General features: G+C 41.8%; 1 protein-coding gene across 4 annotated transcripts in view; it reads right to left on the bottom strand.

Moving 5' to 3' along the window:
- Nucleotides 1–3,286: 3,286 nt before the first annotated feature.
- Nucleotides 3,287–20,497, bottom strand: part of LOC109896086 (erlin-2) — a 33,916-nt gene continuing 16,705 nt past the window's right edge. For all 4 annotated transcript variants that reach the window (XM_020490316.2, XM_020490315.2, XM_031829776.1 and 1 more), the window contains 6 exons: nucleotides 19,898–19,971; nucleotides 15,923–15,981; nucleotides 12,646–12,737; nucleotides 12,370–12,459; nucleotides 5,019–5,098; nucleotides 3,287–4,664 (listed from right to left, as the gene is read on the bottom strand). In XM_020490316.2, the coding sequence (XP_020345905.1) occupies nucleotides 4,491–4,664; nucleotides 5,019–5,098; nucleotides 12,370–12,459; nucleotides 12,646–12,737; nucleotides 15,923–15,981; nucleotides 19,898–19,971 (569 nt within the window). In that variant the 3' untranslated portion in view covers nucleotides 3,287–4,490. The remainder of the gene's footprint in view (nucleotides 4,665–5,018; nucleotides 5,099–12,369; nucleotides 12,460–12,645; nucleotides 12,738–15,922; nucleotides 15,982–19,897; nucleotides 19,972–20,497) is intronic.

The following is a 20,497-nucleotide window of genomic DNA, read 5'->3' as shown; positions in this document are numbered from 1 at the left end:
ACTGAAGCAGGATTACTATCTGAAGCAGGAATACTGGAATACTTCTGATTGCACACACTTAATACACTCCTCGAAAAAATGGTGCTATTACCCTAGGGTTCTTCGGTTTGTCCCAATAGGGGAACCCTTTTTTATGCTACGTAGAAGGTCTTACCTTGAACCCTTTACTTAGTAGAATCCTCTATGAACAGTTCTAGAACCCTTCTTCCTAGAACCCTCTATGAACGATTCTACTGAGAACCCTTTTATCTTTGAAGGGTTCTTCCTAGAACCTTCTATGAATGTGTTGTCTATGAATGTTTCCATCAGCCTTATTAGCCTTCACAATTAAACTTTTATGACAATAGTGTTTTACTCGACACAAAGAAAAATTACACTCAACTCTGTCTATTAACACCAACACTGGGGTTATTTTACACCACTGAGTGTTAATTTAACTCCTGAATGAACACTAGAAATGTTACACTGAAATATCAACACTAGGTAAAACTGGCCAATTTGCTGTCTACCATATAATATACTGCTGTTTCACGCATACTCCCTTCTATTCTTCTCCTCTCTGCTCAGAAAATACTCATTTGAAAGACAGAATTGATGGCACAGATATCAACTATGTCAGTACTGTATGTGTAAAATGATTAAGGGAATACCAGATACATGCGCAAATATTCCCATATAGGTAGTTTACAGCATTCTCACCTTTTTAAACTGGTCAGATTACTCAAACTCCTGATGTTAAAGTTTAAACACAGAGGTAAACACATGCTCAGGCACTATTTTAAAATAAAGAAAAAAGTTACAAAATGAAGCTTTTTCAGATTCAGAAGTGTTCTATAGAACCCTTCTTGCCAACCAAATTATTTTTCTTGCCTTCCAAAGAATAATCAAAGAACCCTTTCTGCCAAAAAACTGTTGTTAGGATGTTAAAGGGTCTAGGCAGAACCCTTTGCCTTACAATGAACCGTTGTCTTCCAAAAAGTTTCTTCAGATAAAAACAGTTATTGGTAGAACATTATCCCTCCAACAAGAACCCTTTTAGTAAAGAACGATTCTAAGAGTGCAGGGTGTTTATCACAGGTGATACAGTTGAAGTTGGACGTTTACATACACCTTAGCCAAATACATTTAAACTCAGTTTTCATTTCCTGACATTTAATCATAGTAAAATTTCCCTGTCTTAGGTCAGTTAGGATCACCACTTTATTTTAACAATGTGAAATGTCAGAATAATAGTAGAGATAATGATTTATTTCATCTTTTATTTCTTTCATCACATTCCCAGTGGGTCAGAAGTTTACATACACTCAATTAGTATTTGATAGCATTGCCTTTACATTTTTAAACTTGGGTCAAACGTGTCATGTAGCCTTCCACAAGCTTCCCACAATAAGTTGGGTGAATTTTGGCCCATTCCTCCTGACAGAGCTGGTATAACTGAGTCAGGTTTGTGTAACTTAAGCCATTTTGCCACAACGTTGGAAGTATGCTTGGGGTCATTGTCCATTTGGAAGACCCAAGCTTTAACTTCTTGACTGATGTCTTGAGATGTTGCTTCAATATATCCACATAATTTTCATTCCTTATGAAGCCATCTATTTTGGGAAGTGCACCAGTCCCCCCTGCAACAAAGCACCCCCACAACATGATGATGCCACCCCCGTGCTTCACGGTTGGGATGGTGTTCTTCGGCTTGCAAGCGTCCCCCTTTTTCCTCCAAACATAACGATGGTGATTATGGCCAAACAGTTCTATTTTTGTTTCATCAGACCAGAGGACAACAAAAAAAAGTATGATCTTTGTCCCCATGTGCAGTTGCAAACCGTAGTCTGTCTTTTTTATGGCGGTTTTGGAGCAGTGGCTTCTTCCTTGCTGAGCAGCCTTTCGGGTTGTCAATATAGGACTCATTTTACTGTGGATATAGATACTTTTGTACCGGTCTCCTCCAGCATCTTCACATGGTCCTTTGCTGTTGTTCTGGGATTGATTTGCACTTTTCGCACCAAAGTACGTTCATCTCTAGGAGACAGAACGTGTCTCCTTCCTGAGCGGTATGACAGCTGCGTGGTCCCATTGTCTCTATACTTGCTTACTATTGTTTGTACAGATGAACGCGGTACCTCCAGACGTTTGGAAATTGCTCCCCTAGGATGAACCAGACTTGTGGTCTACAATTTTTTTTTCTGAGGTCTTGCCTGATTTCCCCATGTCAAGCAAAGAGGCATTGATTTTGAAGGTAGGCCTTGAAATACATCCACAGGTACACCTCCAATTGACTCAAATGATGTCAATTAGCCTATCAGAATCTTCTAAAGCCATGACATAATTTTCTGGAATTTTCCAAGCTGTTTAAAGGCAGTCAACTTCGTGTATGTAAAATTCTGACACAGTGAAATAATATCTGTAAACAATTGTTAGAAAAATTACTTGTGTCATGCACAAAGTAGATGTGCTAACCGACTTGCCAAAACTATAGTTTGTTAACGAGAAATTTGTGGAGTGGTTGAAAAATGAGTTTTAATGACTCCAACCGAAGTGTATGTAAACTTCTGACTTTAACTGTAATAGGTGATTGTTTCTTTGACTGTAGATAAAACTTGGCTTCACTATTGGACATAGACTTGTACCAGAAAGATGATAGTGAAGTCATGGCACTTTAGTGTTACATATTATAAACAATAGGCTAATGCTGTTGGATGCTAAATCATTTCTTAACGGATACAATAAAGCCATCATCAAAATTATGGATTTAGGGCTCTATTCAATCTATATCGCAGAAGTGTTACAGCGTGATTGAAATTTAAAGGCATGTTCCTGCATTAGTGGAGACTGCATTCACACTAAACGCTGCATATCAGCTCAATCTGTAACTCTTCGGCGATACAGATTGAATAGAGCCATTACATTTTGAACGTTACACAACAAATGGAGTCAAACATCTCTAAAATAAGAGTTCAATTTAACAGAGAATGCTTGAAAAATATGTTATCTAATGTTTATTTTCTGCAGGCTGTCTTCAAGTATAAATTGGAGTTGTCTCTGTCATCAAATTGGGTAACTTCTCATCTTCATAACTTCAGAAACAGTCCGTAACTTTGTGCAATAGTCTGAATGGCTGTGAATCTATCATCACAATTTACATAACATGAGCACATCTGAACTAGCCTTTCAATAGGCAGTGGTATGTAGCCGAATCCAATCAAGATTCAACATGTTTGTCTTTCTTCCTTGACAGATGTGAAAGGGCAATGTAAGAAAAAGTCAATGAAAACACCCACAGAAACATCACTCTACAAAGGAAAACTAATTTTATTGTATAAATGACAAAATTATGGATTGCTCATTCACAATTTAATATCAGTGAGAGTGCAAAAACAGTTCCCTTCAAGTAATCAGTCAAGTCAACCTGAGCGAGTCTAAAACAGTTTATACAGGTAGTCACTCGCACGGCTAACGCAGAGCAAACCAGAGTTACATTAAGAGAACAGTTTTATAGATACATAGTACAAGAATCAAATGCCTCACAAACAAGTTTAGTTAAGCACTGGTGAAAAACATACAAATGATTAACCCCAAATGAGCTCTGTCTCCAAAACTGAGGGTACCAGTGAGTGAAATGCAGAGTTAAAAAAGCTGATGCTGCATCTTTCATTTACAACCCCATTGAGATCATTATACCATTGAATCCATGACCAAATCCTTCCAATAAAGTAATTAGCTTTTGTTTGTTTTTCTGTCAAGAAATCACACTGTGACAACTCTATACAAGAGATAATGTACATGAGAGAAAAAATGCACAATTATGTGTTTAGTCAAGATCTGTTACATCTGTTGTTGTGATAAGACCCTGGCAAGATAGTAAAGATAGTAAGACAATTCTTATGGGAGAGAGGTCTGTATGAAGAAACAAGGTAATCCCAACATTTTAGTTATAAAATAATGAATCACACACAACTGTCTCACTGTACACATCTCTTACACTTATTATGAGCTATGCAACACATAAAAGACGACCATCATTAGAAAATACAAGAAAGCGCTATCAAATGAAGTAACAATGGAAAAAAAACATACATCACACACTTGCATAAGTTCAGTTAATGTTTAAATGTCCCTGGTGCAAGAGGAAATTAGAAAAACAATAACACAAAAACAAAAAGTGATAATTCAGCCAACAGAAACAAACCACATTACGCTGTTACATTCAATATCTCTTTGTTTCGCCTACGGTCTTCTCAGGATAGTCTGTTGTAGAGCTAATAAAGCCTCCTGGTCCAGGTTTGCATCCCAAATGGCACCCTATTCCCTATATAGTGCACTACTTTTGACAGGAGCCCTATGGATAGTAGTGCACTATAGTAGTACACTATATAGGGAATAAGGTGCCATTTGGGATTCATTAAAACAAAAACAAAACCCAAGGCTCCTCTACCATCCCACCTTGTGCCTGGCCTTGGCCCAGCTCCAGCCCTAGAATGGGTCTCTCCTCTCCATCAGTCCAGGTCCAGGATCTGTTCAGCTAGGACGTCCATGGCAGCTGAGGCCTTAGATGTGCCTGGCCCAGAGTCAACAAACATCTGGGGGATCTCACTGCCAAAGTAGATCTTACTGTTAGCTGCTATGGCCTGGAACTTCATCAGCTGCAGGTACTCTGGCGTCAGCTTCAACTGGGAGGCAGAGAGAGATAGGAAAAGGAAAGATGAGGAGAAAGAGCGAGGAGAGGGGGAGAGAGAGGAAGAGGGGGCGGAGTGAGAGAAAGAGGGGCGAGACAGGGCATTGATGGATTCCTGGCTGTAGTGTGATGTTAGATTGTAGCCTGAGGGGCAGTGTGTTCTCTCTGACTGTTCCAGCTGCTCCCAATTCACTCCCTTCTACCTTCCCTTGGCTCTAACCCTTGGATATTTGTAGATCTGCATGGAGGAAGCAATATAGTGGGATTATGTAGACCCTTCAGATCTGCAAACATGGAAGGGTTAGGGCCAAGGGGAACCGTCCGTCTCCTCTCAATATGCTCCTCTCACCTTATTGGCCTCAGCGGCTCTTTGTGCTGTGTAGAACTCTGCATCGGCCCTGGCTCTCATCTTGGCCAGGAAAGCTCTGTCTGCAACCCAGGGGTTAGAGGTCAGAGACAAAGAGGAGTGGGTCAGAGAGGAGGCATCAGCATTAGCAGGGCTATAAAGTGTAGAAAACAAATGTAGAAAAGAAGAATCCCTTGGGCTTTGGGAAATGCCAACACTAGTTCAAATGGAAACTGTCTGAGGAGACAGGAGGGAGCAGGAATATGTCTCAATCAGGGGTTCTTAAACTTTTTCAGCTCGAGACCCAATGAGCAATTGACAGTCCTCCCATGACCCAAATTGTCCTCATTCCAAGATGGCGTAGCAGTCAGACGTCTTTGTCCTTCGTCTTGTCGTGTCCCATGTATATCTTTTTCTTCTGATATTTTTGAAATATTTTTCTAAACCTCAACTTCAAAATACTCTCCTGCAACCCACCTCACCCAATGTGGTGTGGATCTGTTTTTTCTAAAGTATTTTTATTTACCTCGGAACCGGAATCTCCCAACATAAACTAGCCAGCTCACTAGCTACTAGCTGCTAGCGGTCATCAGCTAACCTTTAGCTCAGAAAACTCTCGTCAGTTTGTACAACGCGACTCAAACCGGACCAATTTTCTCTCCATATCCCCGGATTCCTACCGCAAGCTATGAACCTTTTCACCTAGATCATAGCAGCTAGCTAGCTGCAATCCGAGTGACAATTCCTGGCTAACGTCTGTCCCGAACCAAGCACCAATTAGCCTGGAGCTAGCCCATGCTAGGCCCATTCTCCCGGCTAGCTGAAGAGGCCCATCAGCCACTCCTGGGCTACAATACCCGGACCCCTTCCACTGCCGGTACGGGGCACGGAACCCCGCCGATCCTTCACGACTGGACTACCGATGTAACCTGCTCGAGGAAGTATTCAACTGCCCCTACGTCACGACATCCCCTGAATGCCTATCTGCTAGCCGCAGCCCGCTAGCTGTCTAGAGCATATTGGACTGTTAGCTGAATAGATCCATAGGCCAATTTCTTGGGCCACTATACTTATTGCCAATTGGACTTGGACCCCTCTACTACTCTGAAACCTATCACGACTGGTCTATCAACGTCACCGCACGAGGAGGCTAAAACAGACTTTCCTCCGTCGCGACGTCCCTCTAAGGTCCTTCTGCTAGCCACGGCCTGCTAGCTGTCTGAATCGCCGTGTCTCCAGTCAGCCCAACCACTCACTGGACCCCTATGCTCACTCGGCTACGCATGCCTCTCCCTAATATTAACATGCCTTGTCCATTACTGTCCTGGTTAGTGATTACTGTCTTATTTCACTGTAGAGCCTCTAGCCCTGCTCAATATGCCTTAACCAACCATGTAGTTTCACCTCCCACATATGCGGTGACATCACCTGGTTTAAATGTCTCGAGACAATATCTCTCTCATCATTACCCAATGCCTAGGTTTACCTCCAATGTACTCACATCCTATCATATCTTTATCTGTACATTATGCCTTGAATCTATACTATCGCGCCCAGAAACCTGCTCCTTTTACTCTCTGTTCCGAATGTACTAGACGGCCAGTTCTGATAGCCCTTAGCCGTACCCTTATCCTACTCCTCCTCTGTTCCTCTGGTGATGTCGAGGTTAATCCAGGCCCTGCAGTGACTAGCTCCACTCCTACTCCCCAGGTGCTCTCATTTGTTGACTTCTGTAACCGTAAAAGCCGTGGTTTCATGCATGTTAACATTAGAAGCCTCCTCTCTAAGTTTGCTTTATTCACTGCTTTAGCACACTCTGCCAACCCGGATGTCCTAGCTGTGTCTGAATCCTGGTTTAGGAAGACCACCAAAAACCCTGAAATTTCCATCCCTAACTGTAATATTTCCCGACAAGATAGAACTGCCAAAGGGGGCGGTGTTGCAATCTACTGCAGAGAGAGTAAGACAGAACTCCACAGGCTATCGAGATTTGTGCCCAAACAATTTGAGCTTCTACTTTTAAAAATCCACCTTTCCAGAAACAAATCTCTCACCATTGCCGCTTGCTATAGACCACCCTCTGCCCCCAACTGTGCCCTGGACACCATATGTGAATTGATTGCCCCCCATCTATCTTCAGAGCTCGTGCTGCTAAGTGACCTAAACTTTCATGAAATCACAAGTGCAATCAATCAAAATAAAGCTTAACTTGTTGTTAATCCAGCCAAGATGTCAGATTTCAAAAAGGCTTTACGGCAAAAGCAGACCATGCGATTATCTGAGGACAGCGTCCAGCACACAAATGCATAACAAATCATTTTCAACCAGGGAGTTGAGACACGAAAGTCAAAAATAGCGATATAATATACGCATTACCTTTGAAGATCTTGATCTGTTGGCACTCCAAAATGTCTCAGTTACATTAAAAATGGTCCTTTTGTTCGATAAATTTCTTCTTTATATCCATAAAAACTCAGTTTAGATGGAGCTCTTCTGTCAATAATCCACTCGGTTTCCATCGGTCAAAATGCATACAAAATGAATCCCAAACGTTACCAATAAACTTATCCAAACAAGTCAATCAATGTTAATAATCCATCCTTAGGTACCCTAATATGCAAATAAACAATCAAATTTAAGACGGAGAATCGTTATTTTCTTTACCGGAGATAAACAAAATGAATGCGCTCTCTCTGCCATATGCATGGAAGCACTACAGCCAAAATGGGAGCCCTTAGAAAAACTACTTCTTCTCCCTCATTTTTCCAAAAACCAGCCTGACACTCTAGACTGTTGACATTAGTGGAAGCCCTAGGAACTGCAATCGGGCACAAAATCAGTGGTAGGGGGTTGTTTGTCCTCGGGGTTTCACCTGCCATTTCAGTTCTGTTATACTCACAGAAACTTTAGTGTTTTCTATCCAAATCTACCAATTACAGTGGGGCAAAAAAGTATTGAGTCAGCCACCAATTGTGCAAATTCTCCCACTTAAAAAGATGAGAGAGGCCTGTCATTTTCATCATTGGTACACTTCAACTATGACAGACAAAATGAGGAGAAAAAAGATCCAGAAAATCACATTGTAGGATTTGTAATGAATTTATTTTCAAATTCTGGGGGAAAAAAAGTATTTGGTCAATAACAAAAGTTTAATCTCAATACTTTGTTATATATACCCTTTGTCGACAATGACAGAGGTCAAACATTTTCTGTAAGTCTTCACAAGGTTTTCACACACTGTTGCTGGTATTTTGGCCCATTCCTCCATGCAGATCTCCTCTAGAGCAGTGATGTTTTGGGGCTGTTGCTGGGCAACACGGACTTTCAACTCCCTCCAAAGATTTTCTATGGGGTTGAGATCTGGAGACTGGCTAGGCCACTCCAGGACCTTGAAATGCTTCTTACGAAGCCACTCCTTCGTTGCCCGGGCGGTGTGTTTGGGATCATTGTCATGCTGAAAGACCCAGCCACGTTTCATCTTCAATGCCCTCGCTGATGGAAGGAGGTTTTCACTCAAAATCTCATGATACATGGCCCCATTCATTCTTTCCTTTACACGGATCAGTCGTCCTGGTCCCTTTGCAGAAAAACAGCCCCAAAGCATGATGTTTCCACCCCCATGTTTCACAGTAGGTATGGTGTTCTTTGGATGCAACTCAGCATTCTTTGTCCTCCAAACACGACGAGTTGAGTTTTTACCAAAAAGTTATATTTTGGTTTCATCTGACCATATGACATTCTCCCAATCTTCTTCTGGATCATCCAAATGCTCTCTAGCAAACTTCAGACAGGCCTGGACATGTACTGGCTTAAGCAGGGGGACACGTCTGGCACTGCAGGATTTGAGTCCCTGGCGGCGTAGTGTGTTACTGATGGTAGGCTTTGTTACTTTGGTCCCAGCTCTCTGCAGGTCATTCACTAGGTCCCCCGGTGTTTTTCTGCAATTTTTGCTCACTGTTCTTGTGATCATTTTGACCCCACGGGGTGAGATCTTGCGTGGAGCCCCAGATCGAGGGAGATTATCAGTGGTCTTGTATGGTCTTCCATTTCCTAATAAATTGCTCCCACAGCTGATTTCTTCAAACCAAGCTGCTTACCTATTGCAGATTCAGTCTTCCCAGCCTGGTGCAGGTCTACAATTTTGTTTCTGGTGTCCTTTGACAGCTCTTTGGTCTTGGCCATAGTGGAGTTTGGAGTGTGACTGTTTGAGGTTGTGGACAGGTGTCTTTTATACTGATAACAAGTTCAAACAGGTGCCATTAATACTGGTAACGAGTGGAGGACAGAGGAGCCTCTTAAAGAAGAAGTTACAGGTCTGTGAGAGCCAGAAATCTTGAATGTTTGTAGGTGACCAAATACTTATTTTCCACCATAATTTGCAAATAAATTCATAAAAAATCCTACAATGTGATTTTCTGGATTTTCTTTTCTCATTTTGTCTGTCATAGTTGAAGTGTACCTATGATGAAAATTACAGGCCTCTCTCATCTTTTTAAGTGGGAGAACTTGCACAATTGGTGGCTGACTAAATACTTTTTTGCCCCACTGTATATGCATATCCTAGCTTCTGGGCCTGAGTAGCAGGCTGTTTACTTCGGGCATGCTTTTCATCCGGACGTCAAAATAACGCCCCCAACCCAAAGATGTTAACACTCCAGCCATCCTACAATCTAAGCTTGATGCTCTCAATCTCACACAAATGATAAATGAACCCACCAGGTACAACCCCAAATCCTGAAACACGGGCACCCTCACTTGCCCTCCAAAGACAACTCTGCTGTTTTCAACCGAGATCTCAGCGATCACTGCCTAATTTCCTGCATCCGTAATGGGTCTGCAGTCAAACGAACACCCCTCACCACTGTCAAACGCTCCCTAAAACACTTCAGCGAGCAGGCCTTTCTAATCGACCTGGCCCGGGTATCCTGGAAGGATATTGACCTCACCCTGTCAGTAGAGGATGCCTGGTTATTCTTTAAAAGTGCCTTCCTCACCATCTTAAATAAGCATGCCCCATTCAAAAAATGTTGAACCAGGAACAGATATTGCCTTTGGTTCTCTCCAGACCGGACTACCCTTGACCAGCACAAAAACATCCTGTGGCGTTCTGCATTAGCATCGAATTGCCCCCGTGATATGCAACTTTTCAGGGAAGTTAGGAACCAATATACACAGGCAGTTGGAAAGCTAAGGCTAGCTTTTTTAAGCAGAAATTTGCATCCTGTAGCACAAACTCAAAAAATTTGTGACATTGTAAAGTCCATGGAGAATAAAAGCACCTCCTCCCAGCTGCCCATTGCACTGAGGCTAGGAAACACTGTCACCACCGATAAATTCATGCGTTCCACCTGGCTACACCTACCCAATCAACAGCCCTGCACCCTCCACAGCAACTCGCCCAAGCCTCCCCCATTTCTCCTTCACCCAAATCCAGATAGCTGATGTTCTGAAAGAGCTGCAAAATCTGGACACCTACAAATCAGCCGGGCTAGACAATCTGCACCCTCTGTTTCTAAAATGATCTGTCGAAATTGTTGCAACCCCTATTACTAGCCTGTTCAACCTCTCTTTCGTATCGTCTGAGATTCCCAAAGATTGGAAAGCTGCCGCGGTCATCCCCTTCTTTGAAGGGGGAGACACTCTAGAACCAAACTGCTACAGACCTATATCTATCCTACCCTGCCTTTCTAAGGTCTTCGAAAGCCAAGTTAACAAACAGATTACCGACCATTTCGAATCCCACCGTACCTTCTCTGTTATGCAATCTGGTATCAGAGCTGGTCATGGGTGCACCTTAGCCACGCTCAAGGTCCTAAATGATATCATAACCGCCATCGATAAGAGACATTACTGTGCAGCCGTAATCATCGACCTGGCCAAGGCTTTCGACTCCGTCAATCATCACATTCTTATTGGCAGAATCAACAGCCTTGGTTTCTCAAATGACTGCCTCGACTGGTTCACCAACTACTTCTCTGATACAGTTCAGTGTGAAATCGGAGGGCCTGTTGTCCGGACCTCTGGCAGTCTCTATGGGGGTTGCACAGGGTTAAGCTCTCTTCTTTGTATACATCAATGATGTCGCTCTTGCTGCTGGTGATTCTCTGATCCACCTCTACGCAGACGACACCATTCTGTATACCTCTTTGGACACTGTGTTAACTAACCTCCAGACGAGCTTCAATGCCATATAACGCTTCTTCCGTGGCCTCCAACTGCTCTTAAATGCAAGTAAAACTAAATGCATGCTCTTCAACCGATCGCTGCCCGCACGTCCAGCATCACTACTCTGGATGGTTCTGACTTAGAATATGTGGACAACTACAAATACTGAGGTGTCTGGTTAAACTGTAAACTCTCCTTCCAGACTCCTTCTGGCCCTCGCTTCATACTCGTCGCCAAACCTACTGGCTCTAGGTCATCTCAGGTCGTCTCTGCTAGGTAAAGCTCCGCCTTATCTCTGCTCACTGGTCACCATAGCAGCACCCACCCGTAGCACGCACTCCAGCAGGTATATCTCACTGGTCACCCCCATAGCCAGTTCTTCCTTTGGCCGCCTTTCCTTCCAGTTCTCGGCTGCCAATGACTGGAATGAACTGCAAAAATGACTGAAGCTGGAGACTCATATATCCCTCACAAGCTTTAAGCACCAGCTGTCAGGGCAGCTCACAGATCACTGCACCTGTAAATAGCCCATCCAACTACCTCATCCCCATACTGTATTTATTTATCTTGCTACTTTGTACCCCAGTATCTCTACTTGCACATTCATCTTCTGCACATCTACCATTCCAGTGTTTAATTGCTATATTGTAATTACTTCATCACCATAGCCTATTTATTGCCTCACCCCCCTTATCCAACCTCATTTGCACACACTGTATATAGACTTTTTCTACTGTATTATTGACTATGTTTGTTTATTCCATGTGTCGAACTGCTTTGCTTTATCTAGGACAGGTCTCAGTTGTAAATGAGAACTTGTTCTCAACTAGCGTACCTGTTTAAATAAAGGTGAAATAAAAATAAAAAATTAAGAAGAAATATTGTGTTATTATAGATGTATTCTCCTAACTCACAACCCACCTTTTACATGCCCAGGTCCCAATTTGGGTCCCGACCCATAGTATAAGAAACCCTGTTTAAATGTATTTCACCTAAGCTCTGAGCTTCCACACTCAGTCAGTCAGTCAGTCCTCGGAAAACTGCTTTTTCTACCACCATGACTCAGAGCCAGAGCCAAGGACAAAAATGTAGAGCATCCTAAAACCCCCGTTGTATAAGCACACTATTTCACTGGCCAGTGGCCTAATGATAAATATACAGGTACTATAATTTTGCCAGATATACACACCTTCAATTTCAGAGATCGTTTTCTCCGTTTCTTTCTCCATGACTTTCTGGCTAAACTTGATTTCCGCCACTTGAGCCACCTTCTCTGCCTCTGTAGAGCAGCACATGGAGACAGGAAATTAACCTTATATTCTGGGATTTTAGCGAGAAAACTGTCTGAATCCCTGTTAAAAATTATAATTTGTTTATAAAATGTCAGTGTTATTGTAAATGTCAGTTTAATATCTTGTCAGTGTAAATATAAGGTTATAGTGCGTTAGTGTCACCTATGACTCACCAATCACAGCCCTCTTTCGCTCTGTCTCCGCCTCCTTCTCCACCACCTTCTGAGTCTGAGCAGAAATCAGCAGCTTTGTCTTCTCGGCCTCCCTAAACCCACACACAAACAGAGATTACAGCGCGTGCCAACAACTGGTTAACATCTTTCTCTGGTCCCACAACATGCAGTGGTTCTATAATTTCCTAGAATATCCTAGGAAATATCCTAACCTTCTTTAGTGATAAGTATGGTGACTTTTGTGCAACAACATGCTAACTCAACACCATGAATAAACAGCATCAACATTCCATCACTAAAGTCTTCCAGATGTAAGTGGAGAGCAGACAGAGAGATGAACCAGCAGAGACAGATCAACTTACTTTGGGTCTGCATCCCTATTCCCTATGTAGTGCACTGGTCAAAAGTAGTGCACTATTTAGGGAATACAGTGCAATTTGTGACACAGCCTAGGTCCGGGGAGAACATATATGGGTGATTCTACAGAAGTGGTGTAAATTGCTGTCTCACCCCCCCAAAAAAAACTATAAAATGCATATGTTCTAATGCAAGGCAATAACAAACATATTGTTAAATTAATATAGTACAAAGGTATTGTTCATACATCTATTTCAATTGAAAGGTGGCTGTCCCAAACCATGACTACTAAACCTTGTATAATGTACACTATTATTTCAATAGAACATACTGAGTTCTGTTATTACACTGAAAGATACTGATCTAATTGGTAGTTTAAAACATCTTTCTCTGAAAAATGCTGCCCCATTTTTGATATCACTACCAAAACACACGCTAAAAGATTGTAGAATGTGCCTTAAGCTACCACCCTACAAATACATTACATGACCAAAAGTATGTGGACACCTGCTCCTCGAACATCTCATTCCAAAATCATGGGCATTAATATGGAGTTGGTCCCACTTTGCTGCTATAACAGTCTCCACTCTTCTGGGAAGGCTTTCTACTAGATGTTGGAACATTGCTGCGGGGACTTGCTTCCATTCAGCCACAAGAGCATTAGTGAGGTTGGGCACTGATGTTGGGCGATAAGGCCTGGCCCTCAGTCGGCGTTCTAATTCTTCCCAAATGTGTTCGATGGGGTTGAGATCAGGGCTCTGTGCAGGCCAGTCAAGTTCTTCCACACCGATCTCGACAAACCACTTCTGTATGAATCTCGCTTTGTGCACGGGGGCATTGGCATACTGAAACAGGAAAGGGCTTCCCCAAACTGTTGCCACAAAGTTGGAAGCACAGAATTGTGTTGTGGACAAGTGCTCACTCCAGGAAAAACTGGAGAGTATTGACATGCACAGCCAGCAAAGTTCCTCCAGCTCTTCAAGAGCCCAAACATTAACGTCTATTTGTCCAAAACATAGATGTCTATAATGTGCTATACTGTACTGTTCACTACTGTACTTTACTCTACTTGAGTTTCTCACAATTGAAGAAAGGGACCACTTGAGACCACACCATTCTGTCTTTATTAACTTGTCATTGTCATCTCACTGGGTCTGGATCTTGGGACCCATGTCCTGGTATAAATATTGGTCTTGGCTCCTGGATATTATTTTAGTCTTGTTTACAAACCATAGGCAACCCAATTTGAAGACAATGCTCTCTGGTCATTGGCTGATCACTCCCAACCAAGGTTACCTCAAAATAATTGCCACTGAGCAAATTTCAGGTCTGCTGAGCGCAAACTTGAACATTGTGAAAATTCTGTGCAACTTCCAACATTTACTGTGAACACTGAGGCTGTACCCACTTTAAGTTGGTTTTAACAGTGGCCAAGTAGGTAACTGTGGCTATTTGATCATAATATATGCCTACCATCAAAAACAATGGATAAAAATGCATCCCATAACATTTTAACAGCTCAAAATTCATAAGGGACTCGCACATCTGAGCTACCTTTTTTGCAGGTGCATGGTAACAGATAAGGTGATAAAAACGAGAAGGAACCTGCACACTGCTCTTGATAGTATCACTGATCTTTAATAAGCTTTACGTATCGGCCTCAAGGCCTTCGTCATTCAGCCTACAGTAGCAGCCAATGTGTGGTGTTAAATGCCTACATTCCATGAGACTTTTGGGGAAAAAAACATGCAGGGCTTGACATGAACCTATTTATCTACTTGTCCTTCAGGGCTCATATTTCTTCTGAGTGGCAGTCCGAGGGGAGCTGCACACAGCTTAGAGGGAACATTTCCTCCACCCATAGGAATCCCCACCCGGTTGACTACTTTTAAATGGTGGAAGCGCTCAATGATAATGTCTATACCAAAATGTGTTATTTCCATCTAGAATCATTTATTTATCTCTATGATTGACACGACACCGAAACGCCTGTTATTTTGCCAAAATAAAGATTGGTAAAGTGAAAATTTAAACATCTATCAACAAGTTTTAGATTCATATAATCAACATTGAACATTTTCCAGAGAAAAGTATATATTTCTCTAAATTCAATTTAAAGGTTTTGAAAATCCGTAAAAAAAAAAGGTGTTTTAAAATTTGTGTGCAAATACAATTTAAGGTTGGGAATTCAGGTAAATATTTAAATATGCAATACAAACAGTGTGTGAGTAGTATATACACGGGCCACAAACACACAAATAAAGGCACAGTACAACAGTGGTGTGCAGAACGGCATCTCGGGAAACACACAACTCGACGATCCTTGTCATGGATCGGCTATTGCAGCAGACGCCCACACCGGGTTCCACTCTTATCGAGAAGAAGTCTCCAGTGGGCACGCAATCACCTACACTGGACAATTGAGGAGTGGAAAAACATTGCCAGGTCCGATGAATTCCGCCTCATGTTGCATCATGCAGATGGCCGTCCATGGACCCATCCTGCATGGTGTCAACGGTACAGGCTGATGGCAGTGGTGTACCGCCGTCAAATCTGAAGCAACTGTGTGATGCCATCGCGTCAGCATGTACCAACACCCCTGTGGAACGTTTCAAACTTGTAGAATCCATGCCCCGAAAGATTCACGCTGTTCTGGAGGCAAAGGGGGGGGGGGGGGGTCCGATCCAGTACTAGATGGGTGTACATAATAAACTGGCCGCTGAGTGTATGTCTACCAGACATATGTTGGAAGACGTGTGCTGAAAGTTTGGGAGAAATATGATACAAATATGACTTTCTTTCCAACCCCCAATTTTTATCGCTTCTGTAGAACGACCCATATAAAGAACACACAGCAGGGGGTTGGGGGTTCAGGGAACATGGAAAGTTTCAGTGTTCTACAGCCAAATTTTCTACTCACATCATCTCATAGTTCCTGCGAATGCTCTCAGGGATGTTGGGCTTCGTGACCCGGACCGCCTGTGGTAACGATTGCCAAACCACAAGTATGAAAAAGAGGGGAGACTTGAGATTATATCGAACATTCTTTTACTGTGGTAATAAGATGAATTCTCATTACCAGATGATCATCTAGGCTAAGTTCCAATTGGCACTATATTGCCATTGTAGTGCACTACCTTTGAAGGGAATACATAGGGTGCCATTTGGGAGACAGCCTTGTAAAAACGAACACAATCCTCCTCCCCAAACTCCCTCTAAAGTGAACTGTAGTGTAGTGTTATTATTTCCTGGTAGAACCTACAGTTGTTATTGTAGTTTCTTCTAGAGGATTTATGGGAAGAACCAGCTGAGTGTTTTTTTACCCAGTGGGACATTAACCCTTATTTGTACTTTTTAGCTTGAGCCTCAAATGAGCAACAAAAACAAACATCTCAGCTCTACAGGAAGAGAGAGAAAAGACTGAAAGCATCTTAGCTCTAACAAGAATAGAGAGAATATACTAAAATCAAATGCTTTACAGGAATGAGCAGAGTTGGGGAAGGAAATGATTATTTCTCTCCGCATCTGCCAGAATCTCGCTCTCCTTTTTGTCTGCCTGTATTTTCCCATGGTTCTCCAGTCCAGAAATTGCAACTATGGATGTGACAAATGTAACATTTTTCTTAACGTTTAAATTAGTCTTTGACAACAAAAAATTCCCAAAATGAAAATGAGACAGTCAGGGAGAATTGAAAATTCCCAAAACAATGAATTTAGAAGAATATATTTTGTTATTGTGTTTGAGCAAATTAGCCATTGCAAAATTATTAGAATTGCAGGAAACTTTCTCTAAAACAGAGTCACGATGTGGCCCTTTCTAGGTATTGATCGTGGCTTACCCCTCTCTCACTTTCTCCTACACCCAGGTTCTGTTATCTCAGGTCGTAAATTCCTGGCGGAGACTCTCTCCTCCTGGCCACGCAGTATGGAGAGAGAGGGTTTCACAGTAGAACTTCTACTACATCACAGAATTTGAGAACTGAACAATATCCATATTTTGGATATTGTTTAAACGGTCGGTGGAGAAGCCAGCTACGACACTGTCCGTTTTATTTCATGTTTGTGACCTCATGAAAAACAATATAGCCACATTACCCTAACTCTGTTTATACAGGTTCCTCAGTTAAGAAATTTGCATCGAATTCTTGTATAAAATGAATGAGTAAAGATTAAACTATTTGTGAAATGATGTGATGTTAAACCTTTAACGGGAGAGAATTGTATTCCATTTAATGTTTAACTAAGTCATTGGCCCGCCCTGTGAGCACAGACATGATCTGGCATCATGGAACAGCCCTTTCCTATTGTTACGAATAAAAACCCCTCCAGAGGAAATCATCTTCAGACCACGCATACCTTGGTGCAAGCTGAGGTGGCACAGGTTTTGAGTACCAAGACTAAGCAAACCCACAGCGTAAGCTGTGATTGCGAATAGTTATTGAATTCCTAACCATACCCCGTGGAGCATTGGCTACACGGCTGGAAATGGTTCATCTCTGAGACTATCGATCCCTACAGAATAAGAGCAAATCTTGGATACTAATTACTAGTCTGCAGCTAGAAATTATGTAAACCTGGGATGCGAATACCAACATCCGCCGAAACATCTATCTATGAGAACATTTCTAAATGGTACTCTGAAGTATCCATTCTAACCACAAAATACTTATCTTCAGGGAAAGAGAAAGAGAGACTCGGATGAACTTTACAGCAGACAGACCGGATTTCAACAGAGATCACGACACATAGGCGTAAATATATATTAATTGCAATTATTCCCGAATGAGTGAGTGTTCATGTGCAAAGGATTAGCATTTCAATCAATATAGTTAACTGTGTCTAGTGATCCTTTTGTCTTTCCCGCTCTCAGTCCACACCCACTTTCCTTCATCCACCAAGCCGTCATATCGGCTTAGCCCACTAAGGAATCTTCCCTATCATTTGTTAGTAATATATCTGTTTGTTTATGCATTTCTGTGATTATTTAGTTAGTAAATAAATTATTATGCCAATTGGTGTATGAATGATTCATAGTAAAGGCTGGGTTTGTGCAGATAACCAACAATTTACGACGTTTGGAATGAGACTGACGTGAAGTAAAGAATAATGAATTAATAGAAGACTAATTGATCAGATATTAAAATATCTGAAGAGTTATATTCGGAAAATTATAACTTTATGAAGATTCTTTGGTGACCCGACTTCCTAGTTAATTACATTTACATGATTAGTTTAATCACAAATAATAATTACAGAGAATTGATTTGATAACAGTCTTCACTTTTAATGATGCCAAAGACACGACAACAACATTTTCTCTCAGCTGCATGGCAAAATGTGCAGGATTGCACAAAATTTGCTATAAAACTGCAAAAATGTTTCTCAGCTGCATGGAGAAATTTGAAGAATTGCACAAAAGTGGCTTGAAAATGTAAACCTTTCTCTACACCGCGAAAATGTGGGCCTCTAGACTTTTCTGACATTAAGCTGTGCCAGTGGGCTGACCCTGCCACGCCCCCCGGTACACCCACCACCTAAGCCCCTTTTTGATCCAGAAAAAAACACTGCTTTACAGTCCATACAGGAGCTTGTTGCAGCCCACTCATCACCTGACATTCATCATCACAATATCAGATTTTTGGCATGGCTAAATTTCAGATAAAATGTTGTGTGGCCTCAGTCGAGCAGTGAATTCAACTACAAAGAACAGGGAGATTTTCCAATGCCTTGCAAAGAAGGGCATCTATTGGTAGATGGGTAAAAATAAAAATAAAAACAGACATTGAATATCCCTTTAAGCATGGTGAAGTTATTAATTACACTTTGGATGGCGTATCAATACAGTCACTTCAAAGACACAGGCGTCCGTCCTTCCTAACTCAGTTGCCGGAGAGGAAGGAAACCGCTCAGGGATTTCACAATGAGGCCAATGGTTACTTTAAAACAGTTACAGAGTTTAATGGCTGTGATAGGAGAAAACTGAGGATGGATCAACAACATTGTAGTTATTCCACAATATTAACCTTAATGACAGAGTGAAAAGATGGAAGTCTGTACAGAATAAAAATATTCCAAAACATGCATCCTGTTTGCAATAAGGCACTAAAGTAAACCTTCAAAAAATGTGGCAAAGAAATGAACATTATGTCTTGAACACAAAGCTGTATGTTTCGGGTAAATCCAACACAACACTGAGTACCACGCTTCGTATTTTCAACTATGGTGGTGGCTGCATCATGCTATGGTTTTGCTGGTCATCGGCAGGGACTAGGGTGTTTTTTTAAGGTAAAAAGAAATGGAATAGAGCTAAGCACAGGTAAAATCCTAGAGGAAAACCTGGTTTAGTCTGCTTTCCAACCGCCACTGGGAGACAAATTCACCATTCAGCTGGACAATAACCTAAATTACTAGGCCAAATATACACTGGAGTTGCTTACCAAGACCATGTTGAATGTTCTTGAGTGGCCTAGTTACTGTTTTGACTTAAAATCAGCTTGAGAATTTATGGCAAGACTTGAAAATGGCTGTCTAGCAATGATCAGCAACTAACTTAACAGAGCTTGAAGAATTTATATTTGACAAATGTTCGAATTTTTGATAGTGTATTTTGTGTAGATTGTTGACAAAATTACAATGAAATATTTTAAATCACACCTTGTAACACAACAAAATGTGGAAAAAGTCAAGGTGGTGAATACTTTCTGAAGGCACTATAAATATATTTAAATAAACATGGATTAATTAACAATATTTGTACTGGTATGCAAGAATTCCCTAAGACTAGTTTCTCCCGCCTCCCATGTCTCTCCCTCACGCCTCCCATGTCTCTCCCTCACGCCTCCCATGTCTCTCCCTCACGCCTCCCATGTCTCTCCCTCCCAGTCAGTTTCAGTACCTGTATGATCAGTCCAGGAGCCATGCTGGTCAGATCTTCTTGTAAGGTCAGCTTCAGGTTCTCATCTATCTGGTCTGAGGACACACACACACACAACAGGGTTAGAGGATATACCATGGAGACAGAGGCTGCCATTTGTGATACCCACTATAGCATGTGTAGGCTAGGTTGTAAGCCCATAATAGAGCTAACTGGCTAGCTACTACTGTTAGCTAGGCAGATAGCCAGGAAGAAATGTTACCTAGCTACCCATGAAGAATGGACAGCTGCCTTGGATACCATTGGTTTTAGATCATTTTTGACTGTTATACTATCTAGTTAGTGACATTATTCAGATTCACATATCTAGCTGATAATTATGAAGTAAAACGTTTGCTTTGTGTATATCTTGTTTTGTCTCTATTGCCATTGTCCTGTCTAGAAGAAGGAAGGTTCAGTGAATGGGTAAGTCAATAGGGCTAACTGGCTAGCTAGCTAGCGACCCACAAAGAATTGTTAGCTAGCTACCCACAAAGAATTTACATCTACCTTGGATAACATTGGGGAGATGCAGCGTGAGGTAATACAGTAGGGGGAGTGTGAGTGCTTCTCAAATTAAAT

The sequence above is a fragment of the Oncorhynchus kisutch genome, linkage group LG8, assembly GCF_002021735.2.
Source record: "Oncorhynchus kisutch isolate 150728-3 linkage group LG8, Okis_V2, whole genome shotgun sequence".
Taxonomy (NCBI): domain Eukaryota; kingdom Metazoa; phylum Chordata; class Actinopteri; order Salmoniformes; family Salmonidae; genus Oncorhynchus; species Oncorhynchus kisutch.
The sequence above is the reverse complement of the archived record's forward strand: the minus strand, read 5'-3'. Positions and strand labels throughout refer to the sequence as shown.